Source organism: Salmo salar, chromosome 17 (genome assembly GCF_965601325.2).
Source record: "Salmo salar chromosome 17, fSalSal1, whole genome shotgun sequence".
Classification (NCBI taxonomy): Eukaryota; Metazoa; Chordata; class Actinopteri; order Salmoniformes; family Salmonidae; genus Salmo; species Salmo salar.
In genome coordinates this window covers 10,029,881-10,053,651 of record NC_138307.1, presented here as the reverse complement: position 1 = coordinate 10,053,651, position 23,771 = coordinate 10,029,881, and the positions used below count along the sequence as shown (strand labels likewise).

Genomic DNA, 23,771 nt, shown 5'->3' with positions numbered 1-23,771 from the left:
ATCAGCTGTGTAGTGCTAGTGCAAAAACGTAAATGTGCGCCCAGGGAGGGCCCCAGGACCGAGTTTGAGAAACCCTGGCCAACTATAGACCATTTAGCAATACTTTGATTTCAGGAGAACTAGGAATAAGACAACCAACAAGCCCAGTTCAAAGCCTGTAGCCTATGTGGTGAGTCACATTATCTAGCTGGAGCTCATGTGACACTATAACCTTTAAATGGCCCGTTCGCTTAGCCACTGCTGTCTCTGCCTCGGTGACGTCATTCGAAATATATTTTTATTCAGTTAATGAAAATTCCTCCTACGTCCACAAGGCTAGGCAATTATAATATTTAAATAGCCTTCCTCACATGACATTCAACCACTATCTATGTAGACCATAATCAGGTCAAATTAGTGTTGTGGTCCTGTGTGGCTCAGTTGACAAGAGAATGGCACTAGCAACATCAGAACTATTCGTTAGATTCCTGCTGGGGCCACCCATGAGAAAATGTATGCACTTTGGATAAAAGCGTCTGCTAAAAATACGTCTTCCAATTTGAGATACTACTACGGTATCCATGATTAATAGAAATACTGTATCAGTCACCAAAACATGGACATGAAAATATATACGAATACAGAGGTGAACATGAATGATGAATTATTACAGAGACATGTCAGAGGTTATGGAATCACATATGTTGGTAGTCATGATCATGCTGGACATGTGTATGGACCAGCTAATCGGGTATGGACTGTGGTGATGAAGTTAATACTGTGTTGAATCACTCATGACATCCCCCAGGGTATACCTATAATACACACTTCATATTCTATATGTATGGACAACCACTTCACATTCTATATGTATGGACAACCACTTCATATTCTATATGTATGGACAACCACTTCACATTCTATATGTATGGACAACCACTTCATATTCTATATGTATGGACAACCACTTCACATTCTATATGTATGGACAACCACTTCATATTCTATATGTATGGACAACCACTTCATATTCTATATGTATGGACAACCACTTCATATTCTATATGTATGGACAACCACTTCACATTCTATATGTATGGACAACCACTTCATATTCTATATGTATGGACAACCACTTCATATTCTATATGTATGGACAACCACTTCATATTCTATATGTATGGACAACCACTTCATATTCTATATGTATGGACAACCACTTCACATTCTATATGTATGGACAACCACTTCATATTCTATATGTATGGACAACCACTTCATATTCTATAGGTATGGACAACCACTTCATATTCTATATGTATGGACAACCACTTCACATTCTATATGTATGGACAACCACTTCATATTCTATATGTATGGACAACCACTTCATATTCTATATGTATGGACAACCACTTCATATTCTATATGTATGGACAACCACTTCATATTCTATATGTATGGACAACCACTTCACATTCTATATGTATGGACAACCACTTCACATTCTATATGTATGGACAACCACTTCATATTCTATATGTATGGACAACCACTTCATATTCTATATGTATGGACAACCACTTCACATTCTATATGTATGGACAACCACTTCATATTCTATATGTATGGACATCGTGTCGTCTTCCCTGATTAAAACACGTGTTCTGACTAATATGTTGTGTGAAAATGAAGGGTTACTTCTCATTTAGATAAGCCACATATGCAGTACATCCCACTGCCCAGAACAAACAGTTCTTTATCCTTCCCCATACTGTTGAGAATAATATACACCACGTACAATATATTCAGGAAATCGATAAAATAGGTATATAGTTTCCGTGGTTACACAAGTTAATTGTATGATATGAATAAATAAATGAATTGTTGGGATGCAGGCTGTTTGGAATTTCATGTAGTGTATGCACTAGAAAATAACAAGGGCCAGACTAAATATCATGATCAGCAAGAGTACGTTTACAATTACAACATTATTTACGGCATGTGAAATTAACACTAATTGATACTTTTTGGTACTTGTGTTAAAAAAAACTAAATAATTATGAACTAGAACCGACAACGTGATACACTGTTAGTGCTGATAAAAAAAAAAAAAATTCAGTTAACATGTATGCGATTGTGAACACTAGTTTTCTAATGGTAATAGTCTAAACCTGAGCAGCTTTTCTAAGGGGCTGTGTCTACTTAGGAACAGTCTGATAGTGTTGCAGCATAGCACGCTAGCAGCAGGCAGACAGACAGGGAGCACTCACCAAGATAATCCCCCAAATGTAATGAGGTCCTAGCAGGAACTGTCTCTGCAGCTGTGCCATGGCAGACAACTGCCTTTCACCATTGCATCACTGTCTGTCTGTCTCTGTCTGTCTGTCTGTCTGTCTGTCTGTCTGTCTGTCTGTCTGTCTGTCTGTCTGTCTGTCTGTCTGTCTGTCTGTCTGTCTGTCTGTCTGTCTGTCTGTCTGTCTGTCTGTCTGTCTGTCTGTCTGTCTGTCTGTCTGTCTGTCTGTCTGTCTGTCACACCACCTGATAGCTTGGCACTAATCTCATCAATATTTACCACTATAACGTAATGTCAGCTAACATGAGAGAGGTGGTGATGAAATCACTGGTCATTATATTTCTCACAGTGTTTTATGGGGGGGTGGGATAGCAACGTTTTATCACTGTGTCCTACAAAAGGAGAAACGTCAGCATGAGCGGAGGAGGGGGCGGACGATATGGCTTGATCCATCATGGAAGGCGTTGCGAAAAACGACGGGAGGCCCATAAGAGTTAATGCAGTCCATCAGGTCAACACAGTGTGCGAGAAGGCATCACACTCCAATCTCCATAATGAGAATCAACAGGCGACTGAAAAAGTCATTTGTATTTGCTACCCTTGGATGGAAAAGCTCTCCGCAGGCTACCAGGCCTCAATTTCATACGCAGGCTGGAGGAGATTCCGCTCGCTGTGGCCAAGAGGAGCGAAGAACAACCACACCAGCTCAGACAACAGAACAGACACCAGCGCTGCCACCCCAAACGGTTCTCTCACACTATTATGAAACCTGCAAGGTTTTGGAGAAAGGGGTGTTGTTCTGGATATGGGGCTGGGAGATTTGACCTGAGAGTATATCCCAGAGGGGCTCCCAGTGATGGCTTGAGATAGAGTCAACCCTGTTTTGGCAAACCGGCCAGAATAGGGTTATGACTGGGAGGCCATCTGTTTTACTGAGACTGGTCAGGAGGTGTTGCTCCCATGCCATGCTAAACTCTCAGCTGTCATTATAGCTCAAGATGAGATGAAAGCTTGCAGGAATACTCCCATGCTTGAGTTGAGAGGTTCAGAATGCTCTGCTTGTGAATGAAACAAAGTTTAAAATGTATAACAACAAACAAACAAAAATCTATGATTTAATCGTTTCTTTATGAAGAGTACTTTGGATTCTAGGATCATGTCAAGAGAATAGAATCTCTGTCACCCTCATCCAACTATCAGATAGACTGTAGCCTAATAGCTTTCAAAAACTAGCCAGGCCTGGCCACACCCTTTCTCTTATAATAGTAGCCTCCTGGGCAGACCCTTTCTCTTATAATAGTAGCCTCCTGGGCAGACCCTTTCTCTTATAATAGTAGCCTCCTGGCCACACCCTTTCTCTTATAATAGTAGCCTCCTGGGCAGACCCTTTCTCTTATAATAGTAGCTTCCTGGCCACACCCTTTCTCTTATAATAGTAGCTTCCTGGCCACACCCTTTCTCTTATAATAGTAGCCTCCTGGGCAGACCCTTTCTCTTATAATAATAGCCTCCTGGCCACACCCTTTCTCTTATAATAGTAGCCTCCTGGCCACACCCTTTCTCTTATAATAGTAGCCTCCTGGGCAAACCCTTTGTGGCACTGCTGAGGGCTTATAATCTGTTGCTTTTGGGGATGCTTTTTAATGAAATCCAACCTTTTCATGTGAGACTCAATCAGATTGAGAGTATAGGGATCAGTCTAAAGGCTTCATTAGAACAGGAATGTTAGACGGTTATCCTGAAAGTACTTACCACTTATCCACCTGGCCTCAGGATTGTGCACGGAGAACTCTGGTTTAAACAGGTCTAGCACAGTAAGTCTGGAGTTAGCCACACCAGGAAGTTCCACTGCAAATAGGATATCAGTGTTAGGCCAGTTATCAAAATACAGATATTACAGCCTGATAAGGATAAAATCACACAGGAAAATAATTGATATTCATACACACATAACAACAGTCAATATTACACTGATCATAAAACTGTTTTGAAAAACTCAGGGCTCTGACATAACCTGACCAGGAAAAATTCTGGTTCTTATATTTTGTTAGTTAGAATACAGGCGTACAGTAACTATGACCCTACAAATAAACTCCATGAGGTCTCTTGGTCCCCTGGTGGGTACAGTACCTGGTGTGAGAACAAAGACAGACATGGTGATGAGGGAGCAAACTGCCACTATGACCAGCAGGGAGATGGCTATTCCCTTGTAGTTCCTTGATTCAGGGCTTACTTGCACAAAGTCCTGGAAAAAAACACACGAAGCAAACTGAGAACCCTCTTCAACTAAATAATGTACTGTAATGATTACTACCAGACATAAATATGTTCAGTAGTAGAGGCTCCTATGAAACATAGAGGCTCCTATGGAATGAGGAAATACGGTGTTCATATGCACTTGTGGATTGTCAATAAAACAGTATTGCAAGATTATAATTCTAAATTGTAATAGAGTGGAGTCCACTTTTGGTGTCAGCAATGGGAACCAACCCCACAACTTCCTACAATATAATCCCTAATATAATTACAGTACCAGTCAGTCACTGCAAGTTTATGGTTTAATTAAATGGGATCACACTGCTGTCTATGGACATGTCATTGTCTCAAAGCAGTAGGTGTCCACCCTTTCACAATGATCATTCTGAATATGTCAAAGTGAATAGGTGTATGTCTAGCAATTTTTTTGGACTGACCAGAGCTGACATGATTAGAGCTGAGAGGTGTATAGATGAGTGTTACAGTAGACCACCTAGCCTTCCTTTCGCAGTAGAAAAGGAAGTAGGGAGGGCAGAGAGTGGGCAGAGAGTGGTGGAAACACAAACTATTGATTGCTCTCAAGAAGCTACCTCCAGAGAGAATACTCCCTGAAACCTTCAAATGTCCCTTTCATTTCTCCTCTAAAAACACTGAGTCATAGCCACTGAGTCATAGAGTTTTGTCACGGCTTGTTGCATCTATTTTTGGTATGTCTATAGTCTACACATAAATAAATGATGTCAATTGAATCTAATGTTGGTAAGCATGTAGAATTACAACTGTACACGGTTGTTTGCATTGATTTGGTTAAGAATACAGAATTACAACTGGAAAAGCACACCGGATTTATATGGTTAGTTCATAGCCTGTAACCTATGCCCAGTTAATGTCATATCTATAACAACTGTAAAACCAAACAGATTTTTGATAAATGCGCTCATACTGTAGGTGTTTTTTCATCATTTGCTAGTTTGTCATGAGTAGGTTATAACAATTCAATAAAGAAAATATTTTGGACGGCAACATCCGGCCAATCATGTTTCCAACCTGTTACATTTTGGAAACAAGACCATTCATCAGAACAATGCAAATAGACAACAAAGGATGCAAAACAGACAGCGCAAGGTAATCAACACCGTCAGTAACACCTGTCATGTGAGACACTGCTGGGCAGACAAACAAACTAACGAGGTCATGTTCCTGCCAACTGTGGCGTTACATTCATCTTTTGATTAGCACTTAGAAGCATGAGTCATGGCTCTGCGAGTCTGAACTTGTTCGTCTAGCCTACTGTGGAGAGCCTACTGTGATCTCCCAAGAAACCAGTTAAGGAGAACATTGTTTTCACCAGGAGAAGAAACTTACTAGCCTGGATTTAATGTGAATTGTTCTGCTTCACTTCACAAAATGTAAATAGATCAATTCAGTTTGGATCCAGGCTAGAAAGTACACCTGTAGATACAGTTGAAGTCGGAAGTTTACATACACCTTAGCCAAATACATTTCAACTCAGTTTTTCACAATTCCTGACATTTAATCCGAGTAAAAAATCCCTGTATTAGGTCAGTTAGGATCACCACTTTATTTTAAGAATGTGAAATGTCAGAATAATAGTAGAGAGAATGATTTATTTCAGCTTTTATTTCTTTCATCACATTCCCAGGGGGTCAGAAGTTTACATACGCTCAATTAGTATTTGGTAGAATTGCCTTTAAATTGTTTAACTTGGGTCAAACGTTTCAGGTAGCCTTCCACAAGCTTCCCCCAATAAGTTAGGTGAATTTTGGCCCATTCCTCCTGACAGAGCTGGTGTAACTGAGTCAGGTTTGTAGGCCTCCTTGCTCGCACACGCTTTTTCAGTTCTGTCCACACATTTTATATAGGATTGAGGTCAGGGCTTTGTGATGGGCACTCCAATACCTTGACTTTGTTGTCCTTAAGCCATTTTGCCACAACTTTGGAAGTATACTTGGGGTCATTGTCCATTTGGAAGACCCATTTGCGACCAAGTTTTTACATCCAGACTAATGTAAAATTTTCCTTCTTCATAATTCATTTTCTTCATAATTTTCCTGCTTCATGATGCCATCTATTTTGTGAAGTGCACCAGTCCCTCCTGCAGCAAACCACCCCCACAACATGATGCTACCACCCCCATGCTTCACGGTCGGGATGGTGTTCTTTGGCTTGTAAGCCTTCCCCTTTTTCCTCCAAACATAACGATGGTCATTATGGCCAAACAGTTCTAAATTTGTTTCATCAGACCAGTGGACATTTCTCCAAAAAGTACAATCTTTGGCCCAATGTGCAGTTGCAAACCGTAGTCTGGCTTTTTATGGCGGTTTTGGAGCAGTGGCTTCTTCCTTGCTGAGCGGCCTTTCAGGTTATGTCGATATAGGACTCGTTTTACTGTGGATATAGATACTTTTGTACCTGTTTCCTCCAGCATCTTCACAAGGCCCTTTGCTGTTGTTCTGGGATTGATTTGCACTTTTCGCACCAAAGTACGTTCATCTCTAGGAGACAGAGCGGTATGACGGCTGCGTGGTCCCATGGTGTTTATACTTGCATACTATTGTTTGTACAGATGAACGTGGTACCTTCAGGCGTTTGAAAATTGCTCCCAAGGACGAACCAGACTTGTGGAGGTCTACAATTTTTTTCCTGAGGTCTTGGCTGATTTCTTTTCATTTTCCCATGATGTCAAGCAAAGAGGCACTGAGTTTGAAGGTAGGCCTTGAAATACATCCACAGGTACACCTCCAATTGACTCAAATGAAGCCATGACATCTTCTAAAGCCATGACATAATTTTCTGGAATTTTCCAAGCTGTTTAAAGGCACAGTCAACTTAGTGTATGTACACTTCTGACCCACTGGAATTGTGATACAGTGAATTATAAGTGAAATAATCTGTCTTTAAACAATTGTTGGAAAAATTACTTGTGTCATGCACAAAGTAGATGTCCTAACCGACTTGCCAAAACTATAGTTTGTTAACAAGATATTTGTGGAGTGGTTGAAAAATGAGTTTTAATGACTCCGACCTAAGTGTATGCAAACTTCTGACTTCAACTGTATACAGTATACAGTCCTATCTAATTCTGTGCTTGACGTGAGAAATCTACTGAATACAAAACCATGTTTGCACACATCATCCAGTAGAATAGTGATTTTTGACAGAACATCTTCTCAAGGCACTGGGATTTAGGAGAGCAGTGAGTATGCTCCCAGTCACTGAGTCTCATTAACTTCCTGACTATGTGCCAGCCACTACAAACAAGTGCAATTAGGGAGAGTGAGGCCTTGCCAAGTCCTTACAGAACACATCTCCCTAGCTCTCCACTCTGCTGTCAGACTCTTCTTGTTTGTGACCACAGGGCCACCTGTCACTGTCTGGCCCCTAATGACCCCTTTTATGAGTCCCAATTCCTAACAGATATTCATGTAAAGCTCTCGTCCATGATGTTAGTGGGGCTTGCTAATGCTGAGTCTGTGAAGGAAAACACACTCACACCCAGGACCAGAGCTAATATGAATATAATATTTATAGATACGTGCCAAGAAAATAGATGGGTTTGATATCTCAAGGCCCCCTACTCAGCCTTAACTCAGTCTAACCTGTCATGAATGTATTGAATCGAACAGGCATGTGGAGTTACCCTTGGGCCGTATACACTACATACCCATAACTCCCTACTGGGCAGCTTTCAGTGAATTTTGAATTATTTAGAGGTGAGCTGTTGTAATGGTTTCATTATTTCGATCTGTTGGCAGTACATTCAGCTAGCCAGCCTCGCCATACATCAGAGCGGAGCTGTAGACAGGTATAGACTAGTAATGTCTCACTCTCTCCCTCTAGTTCATTCTATTCAGGCCATTGAAAAGAGGACCATGATGTGAGTGCAAAATAGGCAGCCTATAGGGAAGTCAGAGACCTGGCAGTGTGGTGCAAGGACAACAACCTCTCTCTCAATGTCAGCAAGACAAAGGAGCTGATCGTAAACTACAGGAAACGGAGGGGCGAGCACGCCCCCTATTCACATCAACGGGGCTGTAATGGAGCGGGTCGACAGCTTCAAGTTCATCAGTGTCCACATCACTAAGGAATTAGCGTGGTCCACACCCACCAACACAGTTGTGAAGAGGGCACGTCAGCTCTTTCCCCTCAAGAGGCTGAAAAGATTTGCCATCGGCCCTCAAATCTTTAAGAAGTTTTACAGCTTCACCATTGAGAGCATCTTGACTGGCTGCATTACCGCTTGGTACGGCAAATGCAAGCCACAAGATCGCAAGGCGCTACAGAGGGTAGTGAGTACAGCCCAGTACATCACAGGGGCCGAGCTCCCTGTCATCCAGGACCCCTTTCAAAAGACTCCAGCCACTCAAGCAGTAGACTGTTCTCTCTGCTACCGCATAGCAAGCGGTACCAGTGAAACAAGTCTGTAACCAACAGGACACTGAACAGCTTCTACTCCCCAAGCCATAAGACTGATCAAACAAATGGCTACCTAGACTACCTGCATTGACCCTTTTTGACTCTATGCACACACACTGGACACTCCCCACACACTCACACATACTTACACTGACATCCCAACCCACACATACACACACATAGCACACGCACATGTGCATACTGACACCACACACCCACGATCACACACACACATTCACACTCACCATATGTTGCTGCTGCTACTGTCTATTATCTGCATTATCCTGTATTATCTGCATTATCCTGTTGCCTAGTCACTTTACTCTTACCTAACTGAACATAGATATGAGTGATGGGGGGAAAAAAATATACAGTTACATATCAGGATCTATATTTTTTTTACATATCGTGTCGTTTTGACAAAATCTGAGTATTATTTTTGCTGTACCAGCACCAAAACTCCAGTATTTTTCCTTCAGAGCTTATTCTCCATCTTCTTTTTAAATTGGGAGCCAATTTGTTTTCAGCACTTTTATTTCCATGACTGATCAACACTTGTTTTCTCGTGGCCGTCTTGTCTCGCCGCAGCAGACATATGGTGAGCAATACGTTTGGAACATCAAATGGCAATAAAATCTAAATATTGATTTGTAATATATAGAATCGCAATACATATCGTATGGGCACCTAAGTATCGTGATCCTATCGTATCGTGAGGTCCCTGACAATTACCAGCACTAATAGCTTCCTCAATTACCTTGTACCCCTGCACATCGACTCGGTACTGGTACTCCCATGTTCCTTGTACCTGGTATTGTTATTCATTATTCACTGCGTATTTATTCCTCGTATCACTATGTACATTTTTCATTACATTTTGTATCATTATCTTAACTCTGCATTGTTGAAAAAGGACCCATAAGCAAGCATTTCGCTGTTAGTCTACACCTGTTGTTTACGAAGCATGTGACAAATAAAACATTTATTTGATTTGAAAATAGGCTACCACACTTGCCCTTTTGGATGACATCCAGTCAATGGGGGGGGGGGGGGGGGGGGGCATTCTCATGTGCCTCAGTTAAAATGTGCATCTAGGCCACACACTTACGAGGGCGGTCCTATCAATGTCAAGAGTATTCACACAAACAAGGTTGGTGTAGAGTGAGGGGAAGGGTGAGCATGTCACACACACACACACACACACACACACACACACACACACACACACACACACACACACACACACACACACACACACACACACACACACACACACACACACACACACACACACACACACACACACACACACAGAGAGATCACACACACACAAAGGGCCAGATTTTTATTCTGCTCCTAATCCAGAGAAGATTTAGAATAAATAATGTTCCTTCCTACTGAGACTACATGTCTGTCAATAGGATTTCCGCTGTACTCACCAGCTGCCTGAGCAGTCACTGCACAGCACTGGGCTTTAAAAGTCCCCGAGTATTTGTTAAACACGTATCGGAGCTATCCTTCTACTTATCAAAGCCAGATAAAGCCCAAGCAGGGTGCTGGCCAGACTCTCCTGAAACCACCTAAAAATATGTTTTAAAGCTGGAATTATTAATGAAAACCAGAGAATAAGGCCGGTAAGAACTGCAGTCCAGTGGTTTAACATAACATTTAAAAAAATCTAGATGAAACAGCAAGGGTTGGCTGAGGAACTCTACTCGTCGCAATGTGTTCGGCTAATGAAAGGATTTGTACAACAAACATACTTTGTCAGTTATGTAAGAGATCTCAGAGATTCCCTGACATTGAACCATTTGGGGGGTCTTTGGTATCTCTTCGGTTATCATGAGGAAAGCGTTTGTCAGTTCGCTGCTAAACATTTTAAACAGCGTGCCTACATTTGTATACAAAACTGACAATAGTCAGTTCCAAAATGTGCAATGAGCTAAATAATTTCCTTTGTCCCTGTAGTTGAAGTTTAACATCTTCATGGATCCCAGAGAGCTGGAGATACCACATGGCGGGGTTGGTCGGACACACACACACACACACACACACACATATTAAGAAATCTCCCTCTACTCAATAGCACTTCCTGCTCAGACAACTACAATAATAGGGAGCAGCAGTTAGCCTAGCGGTTAGAGCGTTGGGCCTAGAGCTGGGCGATTTGGACAAAAATCCATATTGCAATAAACAATTATTGCTAATTTGTGTGGTAATGATAAATAGGTTACATTTATAACATCATTATGCAGCATCCTTTAAACTATTACTATTGGTTTGATGGTTGTAGCCATTCACTGTCCCATTGGCAATCACCCATATTAGCAAACGCATTTCATTTCAAACGTCCTATTTCTCTAGTATAGGCTACTTATCATAATGAATGATATCAGTATGGTCCGTGTCGATCATTCTCGGTTTATCATCCCAGCTCTAGTTCGGCCAGTAACCAAAAGGTCACTAGTTCAAATCCCAGAGCAGACAAGGTGAAAGATCTGCCGATGTGCCCTTGAACAAGGCACTTAACCCTAATTGCTCCAGACCCTGGACCCTGGCCGCGACCCCACTCTCCAAGGGTGTCTCAGAGGGAGTTAGGCAGGGCGGATATGCAAATAAACTTGTGTTCTATTCACACATGTGTATAATGCACACTTGTACATCTGTGAAATAGGACAAATATAAGCACCCACCAAATTATTATTATTATTATTATTGTTATTAATAGGAATCACTTTCGGGTAATAAGATCTCACCTTGAAATAAGTGAATTGCCTGGGAGAATGGCTTGAATCCATGAGATGTACCTATTTAATATGAATATCAACTAAACTTGTGTTCGATTGAAGCTGCACATAACTGAATATGGGGTTTATTAACTGAGGTTGACACATCTGTAATGAGACTAAGTATATATGGCTCCTATGCATGCATGCTATACTTCTCTGGGAGTTGGCTTAACAGCGTTCATATTGGTTTGAGCATGTGCTGAACTCGAATGTCCAGGACATTGCTATTGCTGTGATAAGATGAGGCAACTTCAGAAACCTATGAAACAGTTCATCCTAGCAGTTATGGTGTAGTAGCCAGGGTCACGATGGAAAGATGTCAATGCAACACGCATCATTGGGAGTCAATGAATTAAACTACCGTGAATGGTAGGCTAAATCTGTATAAAAAGAGAGTAGATTGATTTCGTCAAAGTGTGCCTATCCGAAGAGATCAATACATCTCACGGTCTTTTCCAACAAAACGAATCCCTTGCACTATGGCATCAGTTCTGTTTTGCATGATGACGGATCTGTTGCGTCCATCACGCAGTTGACACAGACTCAACTGGAAAATAAGCACTCCATCCATACACAAATACAATGCCTCAATCAAAATCAGTATTAGCGTGTACCATCCTACCTCCTCTCCTTCCTTTGAAGCAGTCATTGCGGAATCTTGATTTTCGGACCTCCTCGGTCGGATGGACTCGATAATGTGGGCAGTGTGTGCACAGACCTTTCGGGGTAGCTGGTGTATCTACGTATCAACCTAGAGAATGGCGAGGGGCTTGACGCACAACACCATCCAGAAATGTTAACCCAAGTCAAGCAGGGGGCATCACGATTTCAAGAAATCTACCGGAGCTCGCATTTCAAAGAAGCATATATGACGAAAAGGTACCCCCCCCCCCCCCCGTGTATCGAAGAAAAGGTACCCCCCCCCCCCCGTGTATCAAATACCCCCTATCTCTTTCAAGCAGAGGAAAGCACGCAATATCCCGAGAAAGAAAGTAAACATCCACGACCACGAGTAGAAATATCCCCCGCTCTCACGACAATAAAAGAGACAAACACTTGGCAAAGGGGGCGGGAAATGATACACTTCGTGTTCATTACAAGAGTTTTCAGAGTACTGGATACAATTAGACTGGCAAGGGGTTCTATCAATAGTGTGATGTGTCTTTTCTTTGTATCACAATCCAGTTTAGTGTGAGTGTGAGTTGGAATAAATTCGTCTCGCACTTTGAAGGATACAGCGCTCAGTGTGAGCTGTCCATGGTGCTGAAGTTCCAAACTACACTACGACATCATGATGCTTTGAGAGAATGGACACTCGTACACTGAAGCAAACAAATCTAACTAACCAGAAATATTACAAGGAAAATGAGATATCACCTACATGGACATTGAGCAAATAATCTTGCCAGCCTTAAACCAGCGGCCTACAGTGCCTTTCATGCAGAGGCGTCTTGCCCATATGGGGCCCCTCAGGTTATTTCTGTAAAAAAATAAAAGTATTATAGAAAAATATTCTATCTTTTATTTAAAATAAATTGTTGTTGTTTCTTCTCTGTAGTACTACTAGCTCCTACTAATTTTATGAAGTTGGCTTTACAGTGCCTTGCAAAAGTATTCACGCCCCTTGGCATTTTTCCTATTTTGATGCCTTACAACCTGGAATTAATATGGATTTTTGGGGGGGTTAGTATCATTTGATTTACACAACATGCCTACCACTTTGAAGATGCAAAATATTTTTTATTGTGAAACAAACAAGAAATAAGACAAAAATAACAGAAAACTTGAGCGTGCATAACTATTCACCCCCCCAAAGTCAATACTTTGTAGAGACATCTTTTGCAGCAATTACAGCTGCAAGTCTCTTGGGGTATGTCTCTATAAGCTTGGCACATCTAGCCACTGGGATTTTTTCCCATTCTTCAAGGCAAAACTGCTCCAGCTCCTTCAAGTTGGATGGGTTCCGCTGATGTACAGCAATCTTTAAGTCATACCACAGATTCTCAATTGGATTGAGGTCTGGGCTTTGATTAGGCCATTCCAAGGCATTTAAATGTTTCCCCTTAAACCACTCGAGTGTTGCTTCAGCAGTATGCTTAGGGTCACTGTCCTGCTGGAAGGTGAACCTAGCACTTTCCTTGATGGCCAAAAAGCTACATTTTAGTCTCATCTGACCAGATTACCTTCTTCCATATGTTTGGAAGAAGGTACTCTCCCGCATGCCTTTTGGCAAACACTAAAAGTGTCAGACTTTTTTCTGGCCACTCTTCCGTAAAGCTCAGCTTTGTGGAGTGTACAGCTTAAAGTCATCCTATGGACAGATACTTCAATCTCCGCTGTGGAGCTTCGCAGCTCCTTCAGGGTTATCTTTGGTCACTTTGTTGCCTCTCTGATTAATGCCCTCCTTGTCTGGTCTGTGAGTTTTGGTAGGTTTGTTGTGGTGCCATATTCTTTCAATTTTTTAATAATGGAATTAATGGTGCTCCGCGGGATGTTCAAAGTTTCAGATATTTCCTTATAACCCAACCCTGATCTGTACTTCTCCACAACTTTGTCCCTGACCTGTTTGGAGAGCTCTTTGGTCTTCATTGTGCCTCTTGCTTGGTGGTACCCCTTGCTTAGTGGTGTTGCAGACTCTTGGGCCTTTCAGAACAGGTGTATATATACTGAGATCATGTGACAGATCATGTGACACTTAGATTGCACACAGGTGGACTTTATTTAACTAATTATGTGATGTATGAAGGTAATTGGTCGCACCATATCTTATTTAGGGGCTTCATAGCAAAGGGGGTGAATACATATGCACGCACAACTTTACTGCCTTTTATTTATTAGAATTTTATGAAAGATATTCTTTTTTTCATTTCACTTCACCAATTTTGACTATTTTGTGTATGTCCATTACATGAAATTCAAATAAAAATCAATTTAAATTACAGGTTGTAATGTAACAAAATTGTAAAAACGCCAAGGGGGATGAATACTTTGCAAGGCACTGTAGCTAGCCCAGATAGGGGCTAGCCCAATCTCCCAACCTCATAACTAGGTACCAAGAAGCTATTTCAGGCAAACAATCAAGTTGGAGTACCTAGCTTGTCTAACTATCTTAGGTGGCACCCCTGCTGGCAAGGTTGGTAGACTTTAGAAAAGCAAGCAAATGACTAAATGTACTAAATAAGACTCACATTCCTGTCAATCTTTTACCCAGATATTATATTTTGGACATAGAATTAAGCATGATGAGTATGGCTCTAGATTACAGGAAGATGCCGTTTCAGGTGTTTGAAAAATCTCCAGCCTGAGTTAATGATGCAGATTGCAGCGTTCCTTTATCTGCTGCACTGCCAAGCAATCATGGTCCACATAGCGGCTGTCAGAATAGCCATCCATCCCCAGTCCTGTTGAAAGACTGTGAGTCATACGCGGGCCTGCATATTCTTCACAACATCATTACTCTTCCAAATGAGTGCCATGTCCTGCAAGATTATAATTGTGATTTACAAATTGGTACAAATTCCCTGCTGCTCACAAACACAGGGCTGAGTTGTCATGGAGTTAATGTTGAAGGTGTGTGTGGGGTGTGTTTTTGGTATGGTGTGGGTGTATACCAGAGAGAGAGAATGAGAGAGAGAGAGAGAAATAGAAATAGAAGAGATTGAGAGAGAGAGAGAGAGAGAGAGAGAGGAGAGAGAGAGAGAGAGAGAAAGAGAGAAATAGACATGGAAGAGATTGAGAGACAGAGAAAGAGAGAGAGAAATAGACATAGAAGAGATTGAGAGAGAGAGAGAGAGAGAGAGAGAGAGAGAGAGAGAGAGAAATAGACATAGAAGAGATGGAGAGAGATATAGAATAGAATAGAAGAGATTGAGAGAGAGAGAGAGAGAGAGAGAGAGAGAGAGAGAGAGAGAGAGAGAGAGAGAGAGAGAGAGAGAGAGAGAGAGAGAAATACAGTACCTTTGGAAAGTATTCAGACCCCTTAAGTTTTCCACATTTTGTTACATTACAGCCTTATTCTAAAATGGATTAAATAAAAAAAATGCCCTCAGCAATCTACACGAAATACCCCATAATGACAACGCGAAAACCGGTTTTTAGCAATTTGGCAACCTGTTTGGAAAGGCATCCAACTGTCTGTATAAGGTCCTACAGTTGACAGTGCATGTCAGAGCAAAAACCAAGCCATGAGGTCGAAGAAAGTGTCCGTAGAGCTCCGAGACAGGATTGCGTCGAGGCACAGATCTGGGGAGAAAGGCCTTTGTCAGGGAGGTGTTCAAGAACCCAATGGTCACTCTAACAGAGCTCTATAGTTCCTCTGTGGAAATGGGAGAACCTTCCAGAAGGACAGCCATCTCTGCAGCACTCCACCAATAAGGCCTTTATGGTAGAGTGGCCAGATGGAAGTCACTCCTCAGTAAAAGTCACATTACAGCCTGCTTGGAGTTGCCAAGAGGCGCCTAAAGACTCTCAGACCATGAGAAACAAGATTCTTTAGTCTGATGAGACCAATAAATAACTCTTTGGCCTGAATGCTAAGCGTCACGTCTAGAGGAAACCTGGCATCATCCCTGCAGTGAAGCGTTGTGGTGGAAGTAAAGATGAACAGAGCAAAGTACAGAGAGATCCTTGATGAAAACCTGCTCCAGAGCGCTCAGGACCTCAGACTGGGGTGAAGGTTCACCTTCCAACAGGACAACAACCCTAAGCACACAGCCAAGACAGCGCAGGAGTGGCTTCGGGACAAGTCTCTGAATATCCTTGAGTGGCCCAGCCAGAGCCTGGACTTGAACCCGATCGAACATCTCTGGAGAGACCTGAAAATAGCCGTACAGCAACGCTCCCCATCCAACCTGACAGAGCTTGAGAGGATCTGCAGAGAAGAATGGGAGAAACTCCCCAAATACAGGTGTGCCAAGCTTGTAGCGTCATACACAAGAAGACTTGAGGCTGTAGTCGCTGCCAAAGGTGCTTCAACAAAGTACTGAGTAAAGGGTCTGAATACTTATGTAAATGTGATATTTAGCAAATCATTCTAAAAACCTGTTTTTGTTTGTCATAATGGGGTATTGTGTGTAGATTGATGGGGAAGGGAACTATTTAAACAATTTTAGAATAAGGCTGTAGCGTAACAAAATGTGGAAAAAGTCAAGGGGTCTGAATACTTTTCGAAGGAACTGTAGAAGAGATTGAGAGAGAGAGAGAAATAGAAAATATTGAGAGAGACAGACAGACAGAGAGAGAGAGCGAGAGCGAGAGAGAGAGAGAGAGAGAGAGAGAGAGAGAGAGAGAGAGAGAGAGAGAGAGAGAGAGAGAGTCAATACTACTGTGACAAGACATCTCTAGACCCCACTATAAGGAAAGTGATCCAACCCGCCAAATCCGCGTTTAAGTCCTCTAGCTTACAAATACGACCAATCAAAATATCACAATAACAGCCATGTTACATCAGTGATAGAACAGCAAGCGATGGGTGTGACTGAGCTTGACCTTTAGATATTATTCAAGCTCCTCTCTAAAAAATAAAAGGAGAGAGGAATGGTAGTCAACAGCCCGGGGATATTTTTCTTTAATTGGCTTTTTTTGGAGTTGGGAGATATTGTATAAGTGACATTTTTGTTTAATTATTTAACTTTTATTTATTCCCAAATCAACATGATAATTCAATAAAACAGCAAAAAAGAAACTACAACATGCAGCAGTTACAGATACACTACGTTTCAACAACACAAGTACATTATTACAGTCAACCAACACACTCGAAGACCTCAGTGAATCCATTCCTCTTCAGCATTCTAAACTGCCCTGTTGGCACCAGGGATTCAAGATGTAACGAGGTTTGTAAATTCTTCCAAACAAGGGATGCATTAAAGCTAAAGGCTGAATTTCCTAGGTTGGTAGAGACACCAGGGACCTCAAGAGTTAACCAACCGTGTGAGTGGATTTGGTGCCTATTTGTATACCTTAGTGTAGTGAGATATGTTGGACGCTTGTGCAGCATAGCTTTGTAAACAAAAAGGGAGAAATAAACTGATCTACGGGAATTTATAGAGGTCCAGACGACTTTCTGATAAAGGATGCAGTGATGAGTATTAAACCTGTCGCCTTGTGATAAAGCGAAGCACGCTATGGTACGCAGTATTCAAGGCTTTTAGAGTAGTGGCAGCTGCATTCTGATAAATGGTGTCACCATAATCAAGAGCTGGCAGGAAGGTTTCCTGTACAATCTGCTTCCTGCTGTTTAGGGAGAGGCATGATCTATTTCTATAAAATAAGCCTACTTTAGCTTCAGCTTCTTAATTAGCTCATCTGTGTGTTTTTTAAATGTCCATTTTTTGGTCAATCTAAAAGCCAAGTTATTTATAGGCGGGAACCTGCTTGATGAGAGAACCATCCAATGCATAAATGTGTAAATTATCTGAAATATTTCTATGAGAATTAGAAAACAACATAAATGTAGTTTTTCCTGCATTAAGTATACATTTTAAATCAACAAGATCTTTCTGCAAGGCAACAAAATCAGATTGCAGCTCTAACACAGCCTTGTCAGCAATAGGGGCAATAGTGTACATAACAGTTTCGTGTGCATACAGATGAATCTTACTGGTTTTTGCAGATAGACCAATATTATTTAAATAAATAGTAAAGAGGACGTGTCCCCAAATCGACCCCATATTACCTTTAGTTATATTGAGGTAACTTGACTTACAGTTCCCTGGTCGAGGCCCATTTCAGACAACCTCTGAATGAGTAGGGGATGGTCGACAGTATCAAAGGCCTTGGATAGGTCTATAAATATGGCAATTTAACACATAACTTAAGACGCTTGTCTATAACCAGACTGGTGCACATTAAGCACATAATTTGGAATGAGCAGGAGAAGCGAGAGAGAAATCAAAACCACTCTCCCATGAAATATTTAAACAGAGAAATCAGAGACTGTGTGTGTGTGTGTGTGTGTGTGTGTGTGTGTGTGTGTGTGTGTGTGTGTGTGTGTGTGTGTGTGTGTGTGTGTGTGTGTGTGTGTGTGTGTGTGTGTGTGTGTGTGTGTGTGTGTGTGTGTGTGTGTGTGTGTGTGTGTGTGTGCGTGCGTGTGTTTATATGGTCTTCGCTCTGACTCAAGGAGAGGTGTTACCTCCACTAGAGTGTTGAAGCTCAGTCATATCCTCTAGACTGGACAGAGTCCACATTGTGTTGTTCTATTCTAAATGAACATGTATAGGGAGCCTTCCTCCCTTCTCTTCTTACTCATGCCCCGACTAATCGAGACAATTTACACGGCGAACATCCGAAGAATACAATGCAAAACAATCACGTATGAATATCTTGCTGTGGCAATTTGAAACACCGTGATCATGATAGCTCAATTTGAATTGACCTTGATGTGTAGGCGACACCATTTATAGATAGTTGATGAGTAGCGTTCGTCTACAGCTCCAGGTGGTTTTCTAAGTGTGATATCCTGGTATTTTTAGCCTGGCGTGCTCTCCCAGTGGGGGGAGAGGCTGGGGTAGGGCAGGAGTCTCCTCTGTCTGTTAGGATTGTAGGTCATTGGAAACCACTCAAGCGAGAGCTTGCGAGATCCAACTCTATTTCCCAAGGGGTGTCATCACTTAGTCTCTTCTCCTTTTTTTGAAGGGCCAAGAATCTTCACGCTGATCTTTGGTTGGGCAATTTCAAAGGCATATTATCATTGTGGAGAGACAAACAGCCTATAATCTTAATTTTCATTCCTCTCTTGTAGAAGGAAAAGGACATATGCTCAATGTGGTACTCACGGCCCAGAGCTCCACTGATGTCAGTAATCAAATATTCTCATCTGAAATACTCTCAAATGGCCGACCTCCAGGGACGTGTTCCAAATAACACCCTATTCCCTATTTAGTGTGCTACTTTTGACTAGGGCTGCATAGGCTTCTGGTCAAAAGTAGTGCACTATATAAGGAATGCCATTTGGGAAGCAGCCCAGAAGTTCCTAACCGCCAGGTCCCAAATGAGAGCCTGCAAGACTGTGTTCCGGAAGACAATGCACAGACAATATTATCTCGCCGGAGGCTGTCGATCTCTCAATCTCAATTACGGCCGCAGATTATCGTCTCATAACTCAATCCTGCATTAACCAGACTAGGCCCTACACGTGGGCCTACTTCTCCACTCTGAGGCACGGTGTCAGAGTGCATCAACTACATTTACTTATTAAACAGACGCCTGCAGTATGGATCAAAACAGCAACGCTCTCAGACACCTGGACTGCAGAACAACATGAACTCTGAAACAGGTTACGTTGCCTCCTATCCAGTGGTAGACACTAGAGAGGAGGAACAAGACAAGAGTCCTCATCAAGTCATCTGTCATTATAGCAATAGACTGACCTAGCCAACGAGCCTTTCCTCTGAATACTTAAACAGGCAGTGGACATGTACTGGAAGACAATGAGCATGGTTGAGTCGGGATGTGCTGCCCACGGGCTAGCCTAGGCCTTTGAAAACCAACCCCAAATACACCAGTGTAGAGAGTCGGCGCTCGACAACAAACTGAACACACAGTGCTACAGTTACCCTGGGTGCGTCCCAATAATATCTCCTTTCTCCTGAAGTGTGCACTCGTTCACTACTTTCCAAAAATCGAAAACCCTTGTATGAGGCCGGAGGCACGGGCTAGTGGGAGATTCCACCATATTTCTTGTGTCGGCCATTTCCCTTTCAAATCAGTGAAGGGAAGTGAAGTGCACACTTCGGGAGGGAGGAGAGATAATTGGGACATAGCCTCATTTCCTCACATAAGCACTATAGTCAGTGAACCAACTCAGAAGGAGATTGTCGGAGCGCCAGCTACACCGACTATATCCCTGACTAAATCTACTGCGTGCGGTTAATGATAAGGTGTAGTGGTATACAGATAATTACACTCAAAATCATAGACAGACAGATAGAAATATGAGGAAGTTTCAATAATTCTCTACCCACTAATAAATGCACAGGTCAATTGTTTTTTGACCCAGGTTGCCCTGACCATTTTAACAAATAGCCCACCTCCACCAAACACGATTAAAGCACAGCGAACATTTAAATCAGTATACAGACCATTTAAAAGGTTAACTATTATGTGGTGATGATCTGCGGTGATTAAAGAAATCTAATGAAACAAATGAGAAAAATGGAAGAAGATTAACATGCCACTATGATTAATCTTCGCCCATAGCCAGTTGGCATAATGATGCATTATAACAGGGAACTGAATTAAGGCTAACCAACATCAAACATAATGGCCAAAGTAGCTGAAGTACACAACTGGCAAAGGTACATCAATAGCATAGTGATAATCCCTTCAAACATTACATTTACATTGCAGTCATTTAGCAGATGCTCTTCTCCAGTGCGACTTACAGTAGTGAGTGCATACATTTTCATATTTCTTTTCCATACTGGTCCCCCATTGGACATTGACGTCTACATAGAATATAAAGGCATATTGGTGTTCAACAGCTGTCTATGTATGTCAGTGCAGGGAGACAATTATCTCTGGGATAGAACAAGTACAGCACTGACACACTTCAGATCCCTCAGGGTCTGTCTATATTTCACATGGCCTGTCTCTCCCCTCAGGGTCTGTCTATAATTCTCATGGCCTGTCTCTCCCGGGGATACATACCAGCCACAGGGTCTGTGTCTATAATTCTCATGGCCTGTCTCTCCCAGGGATACATGCCAGCCACAGGGTCTGTGTCTATAATTCTCATGGCCCTCTCTCTCTTCCAGGGATCCATAACAGCCACAGGGTCTGTGTCTATATTTCTCATGGACCTCTCTTTCTCCTGGGGAACCATTACAGCCACAGGGTCTATGTCTATATTTTTCATGGCCCTCTCTCTCCCAGGGATCCATCCAAGCCCCAGGGTCTGTCTATATTTCCTATGGCCCTCTCTCTCATAGGGATCCATGCCAGCCACAGGGCCTGTGTCAATGTTCCTCATGGCCCTCTCTCTTCCAGGGATCCATACCAGCCAGGCCCTGGAGTCTTACTCTTCACATCCCCTCCCCCTGTCCTCCTCCTCTGTCCTGCTCTTAATCCAGCATCCCTCCAGGGACTTCAGCCTATGTGGTAGAAAGACTGTTTTCTCATAAGCAACCACTCTCTAAACTCCCTTCTGACATACCGGGGAAGAGGGGGTGGGAGAGGGAGTCAGTGGGGTGTTGAGATCCGTCATACACACTTCACCTCTGTAAAGTCCTCCTCAGCCATCTTTGGACGCGTTGTCGAAATATTTCCCCCATTCAAATCATCCTATCAGGGCGTCTTTTTCTTAGATGCCGTGACTCTTGACAGGACAGGATATATGCTGATTTCCGCTCCCCTGTCCGGTGTGGATTTACCTCTAGCACTGAGCTGTTTCGCCTTCACGGGTGAGTAATTTGTCCAGAGGATAACACAGCCAGTAATGCAGTGCAATTTGTTTCAGTGCGATTCCAAACATTGCATCAGCGCCACTAATCTAGCCTGCACGTGTCACAGGGAGGAGCCCTGGCTTGGCCTCTTGATTTTTATTTACATACACAGAAAGAATCCAGTACCTCAATGTACATTAGGACAAGACAACCAACCATCAAATCTCCTTTCTATTCCGTTTACAAACATACAGTAGAAGTAAGATTGATTATAATTCCATTGTGTTCTTCCACATCAAATTATTGAAATTGTCCATATCACAATGTCCTGGTCTGGACACTGATCCTCCTCTCCACTCCTAACTTCCCTTTCACAGTAAAACGAACAGGAACAAGGATGACTAATAGCAGCATCTCAAAAGATGAATCTTATGGGGGAAGGTCTTTGCCCCCACTGAACCCTCCCTTGTTCAAGCTCCAAAAATAGCCCCCCTTCTCTCTCTGCTCCTGGAGTGACATCACGGATCATGGAGGGCTCTACTTGTTTGGACAAAGCTTTACTAATGAGGAATACACAGCAAAGGCAGCCAGGCAACATTGTATGTCCTATAGTGATGCTCTGCGGCTGGTTGCACCAGTTGGGCTTACACCTGGCCCTGTTTATACTGACCTGACAGAATGGGGGAACAGAGTGGGGAAGCTATGGGCAACTCCTAAACATATAATGTCCCCAATATTCACATAACACTTATTCCTATACTGTAAACTACAATGTTATGGATGGAACAAAATAAGGATTATTGATTAATTGACAGAACACCAACAAACACCAACAAATCGATTTCGAGATTTACTTAGTTTACAATTCAAGGAGTCATCTTCTGTTGGCCCGCAGTTTCTCAACTCCCTTGAATTTATCTCTTGGAACAGAGACATCATGAACACCCAAAACCTTTGTGAAACTTACAGTAGGTAACCTTGTACATTAATTAAATCCAGTTGGATTTGAATAGACGTTATGAGGCACATTCTGACTCAGCCCAAATCTACGGACAATGACAATAACACAAACAAACAGGAAGTATAGGTCAATCTAAGGTGAAGATTTACATATTCCTACATATAGTCTATTACAGCCAATGTTTACACAGAGTTCTAGGTTTATTGCAGCCAGAAAACTGGTACTGTATATAAAGTTTAAGGTTGACATAACAGTCTGGTACTCCAGTCTATCCGCACACTATTCACAGAGCATTCCTTTCTGTTCCAGAACATCTTGAAGAACTGATGGATACCGCCTACTGTCATAACTCAGTGGAATAACTGTATAACAACTCACAAAGATGTCCATTTATTCAACAAGAGCACCTAGCTGGGGGCCTTACATTTTCTCACAGATTGCTGTGAAATTGTCCATGTCTTGTTGGACTGTCTAGAAAGAGAACTTGGGTTACTTCAGCCTTTGATGTTCTCCACAAGGATTTCATGAGCAGGGATGTTGGATAGCCACAGGACATTTCACATTTTTGTTTGCCCCTAAAGAGTACTCTTAACCTTGTATCCCTTCCGTACCCTGTCCCTGGCCTGTACACTCTGAAATTACATAACTATCCTCCTCAATGTTGGGTTAGA

At 42.2% G+C, this 23,771-nt stretch overlaps 1 protein-coding gene across 1 annotated transcript in view; it reads right to left on the bottom strand.

Annotated features, from left to right (window-relative positions):
• The window catches only part of LOC106575263 (inactive dipeptidyl peptidase 10), a 33,894-nt gene extending 21,255 nt beyond the window's left edge, over positions 1–12,639 (bottom strand). Inside the window, exons 1-3 of the mRNA XM_014151676.3 lie at positions 12,380–12,639; positions 4,406–4,520; positions 4,028–4,123 (exon numbers count right to left, since the gene is read on the bottom strand). Coding sequence (XP_014007151.3) covers positions 4,028–4,123; positions 4,406–4,520; positions 12,380–12,406 — 238 coding nt within the window. The 5' untranslated portion in view covers positions 12,407–12,639. The remainder of the gene's footprint in view (positions 1–4,027; positions 4,124–4,405; positions 4,521–12,379) is intronic.
• Between the last annotated feature and the right edge of the window lie 11,132 nt (positions 12,640–23,771).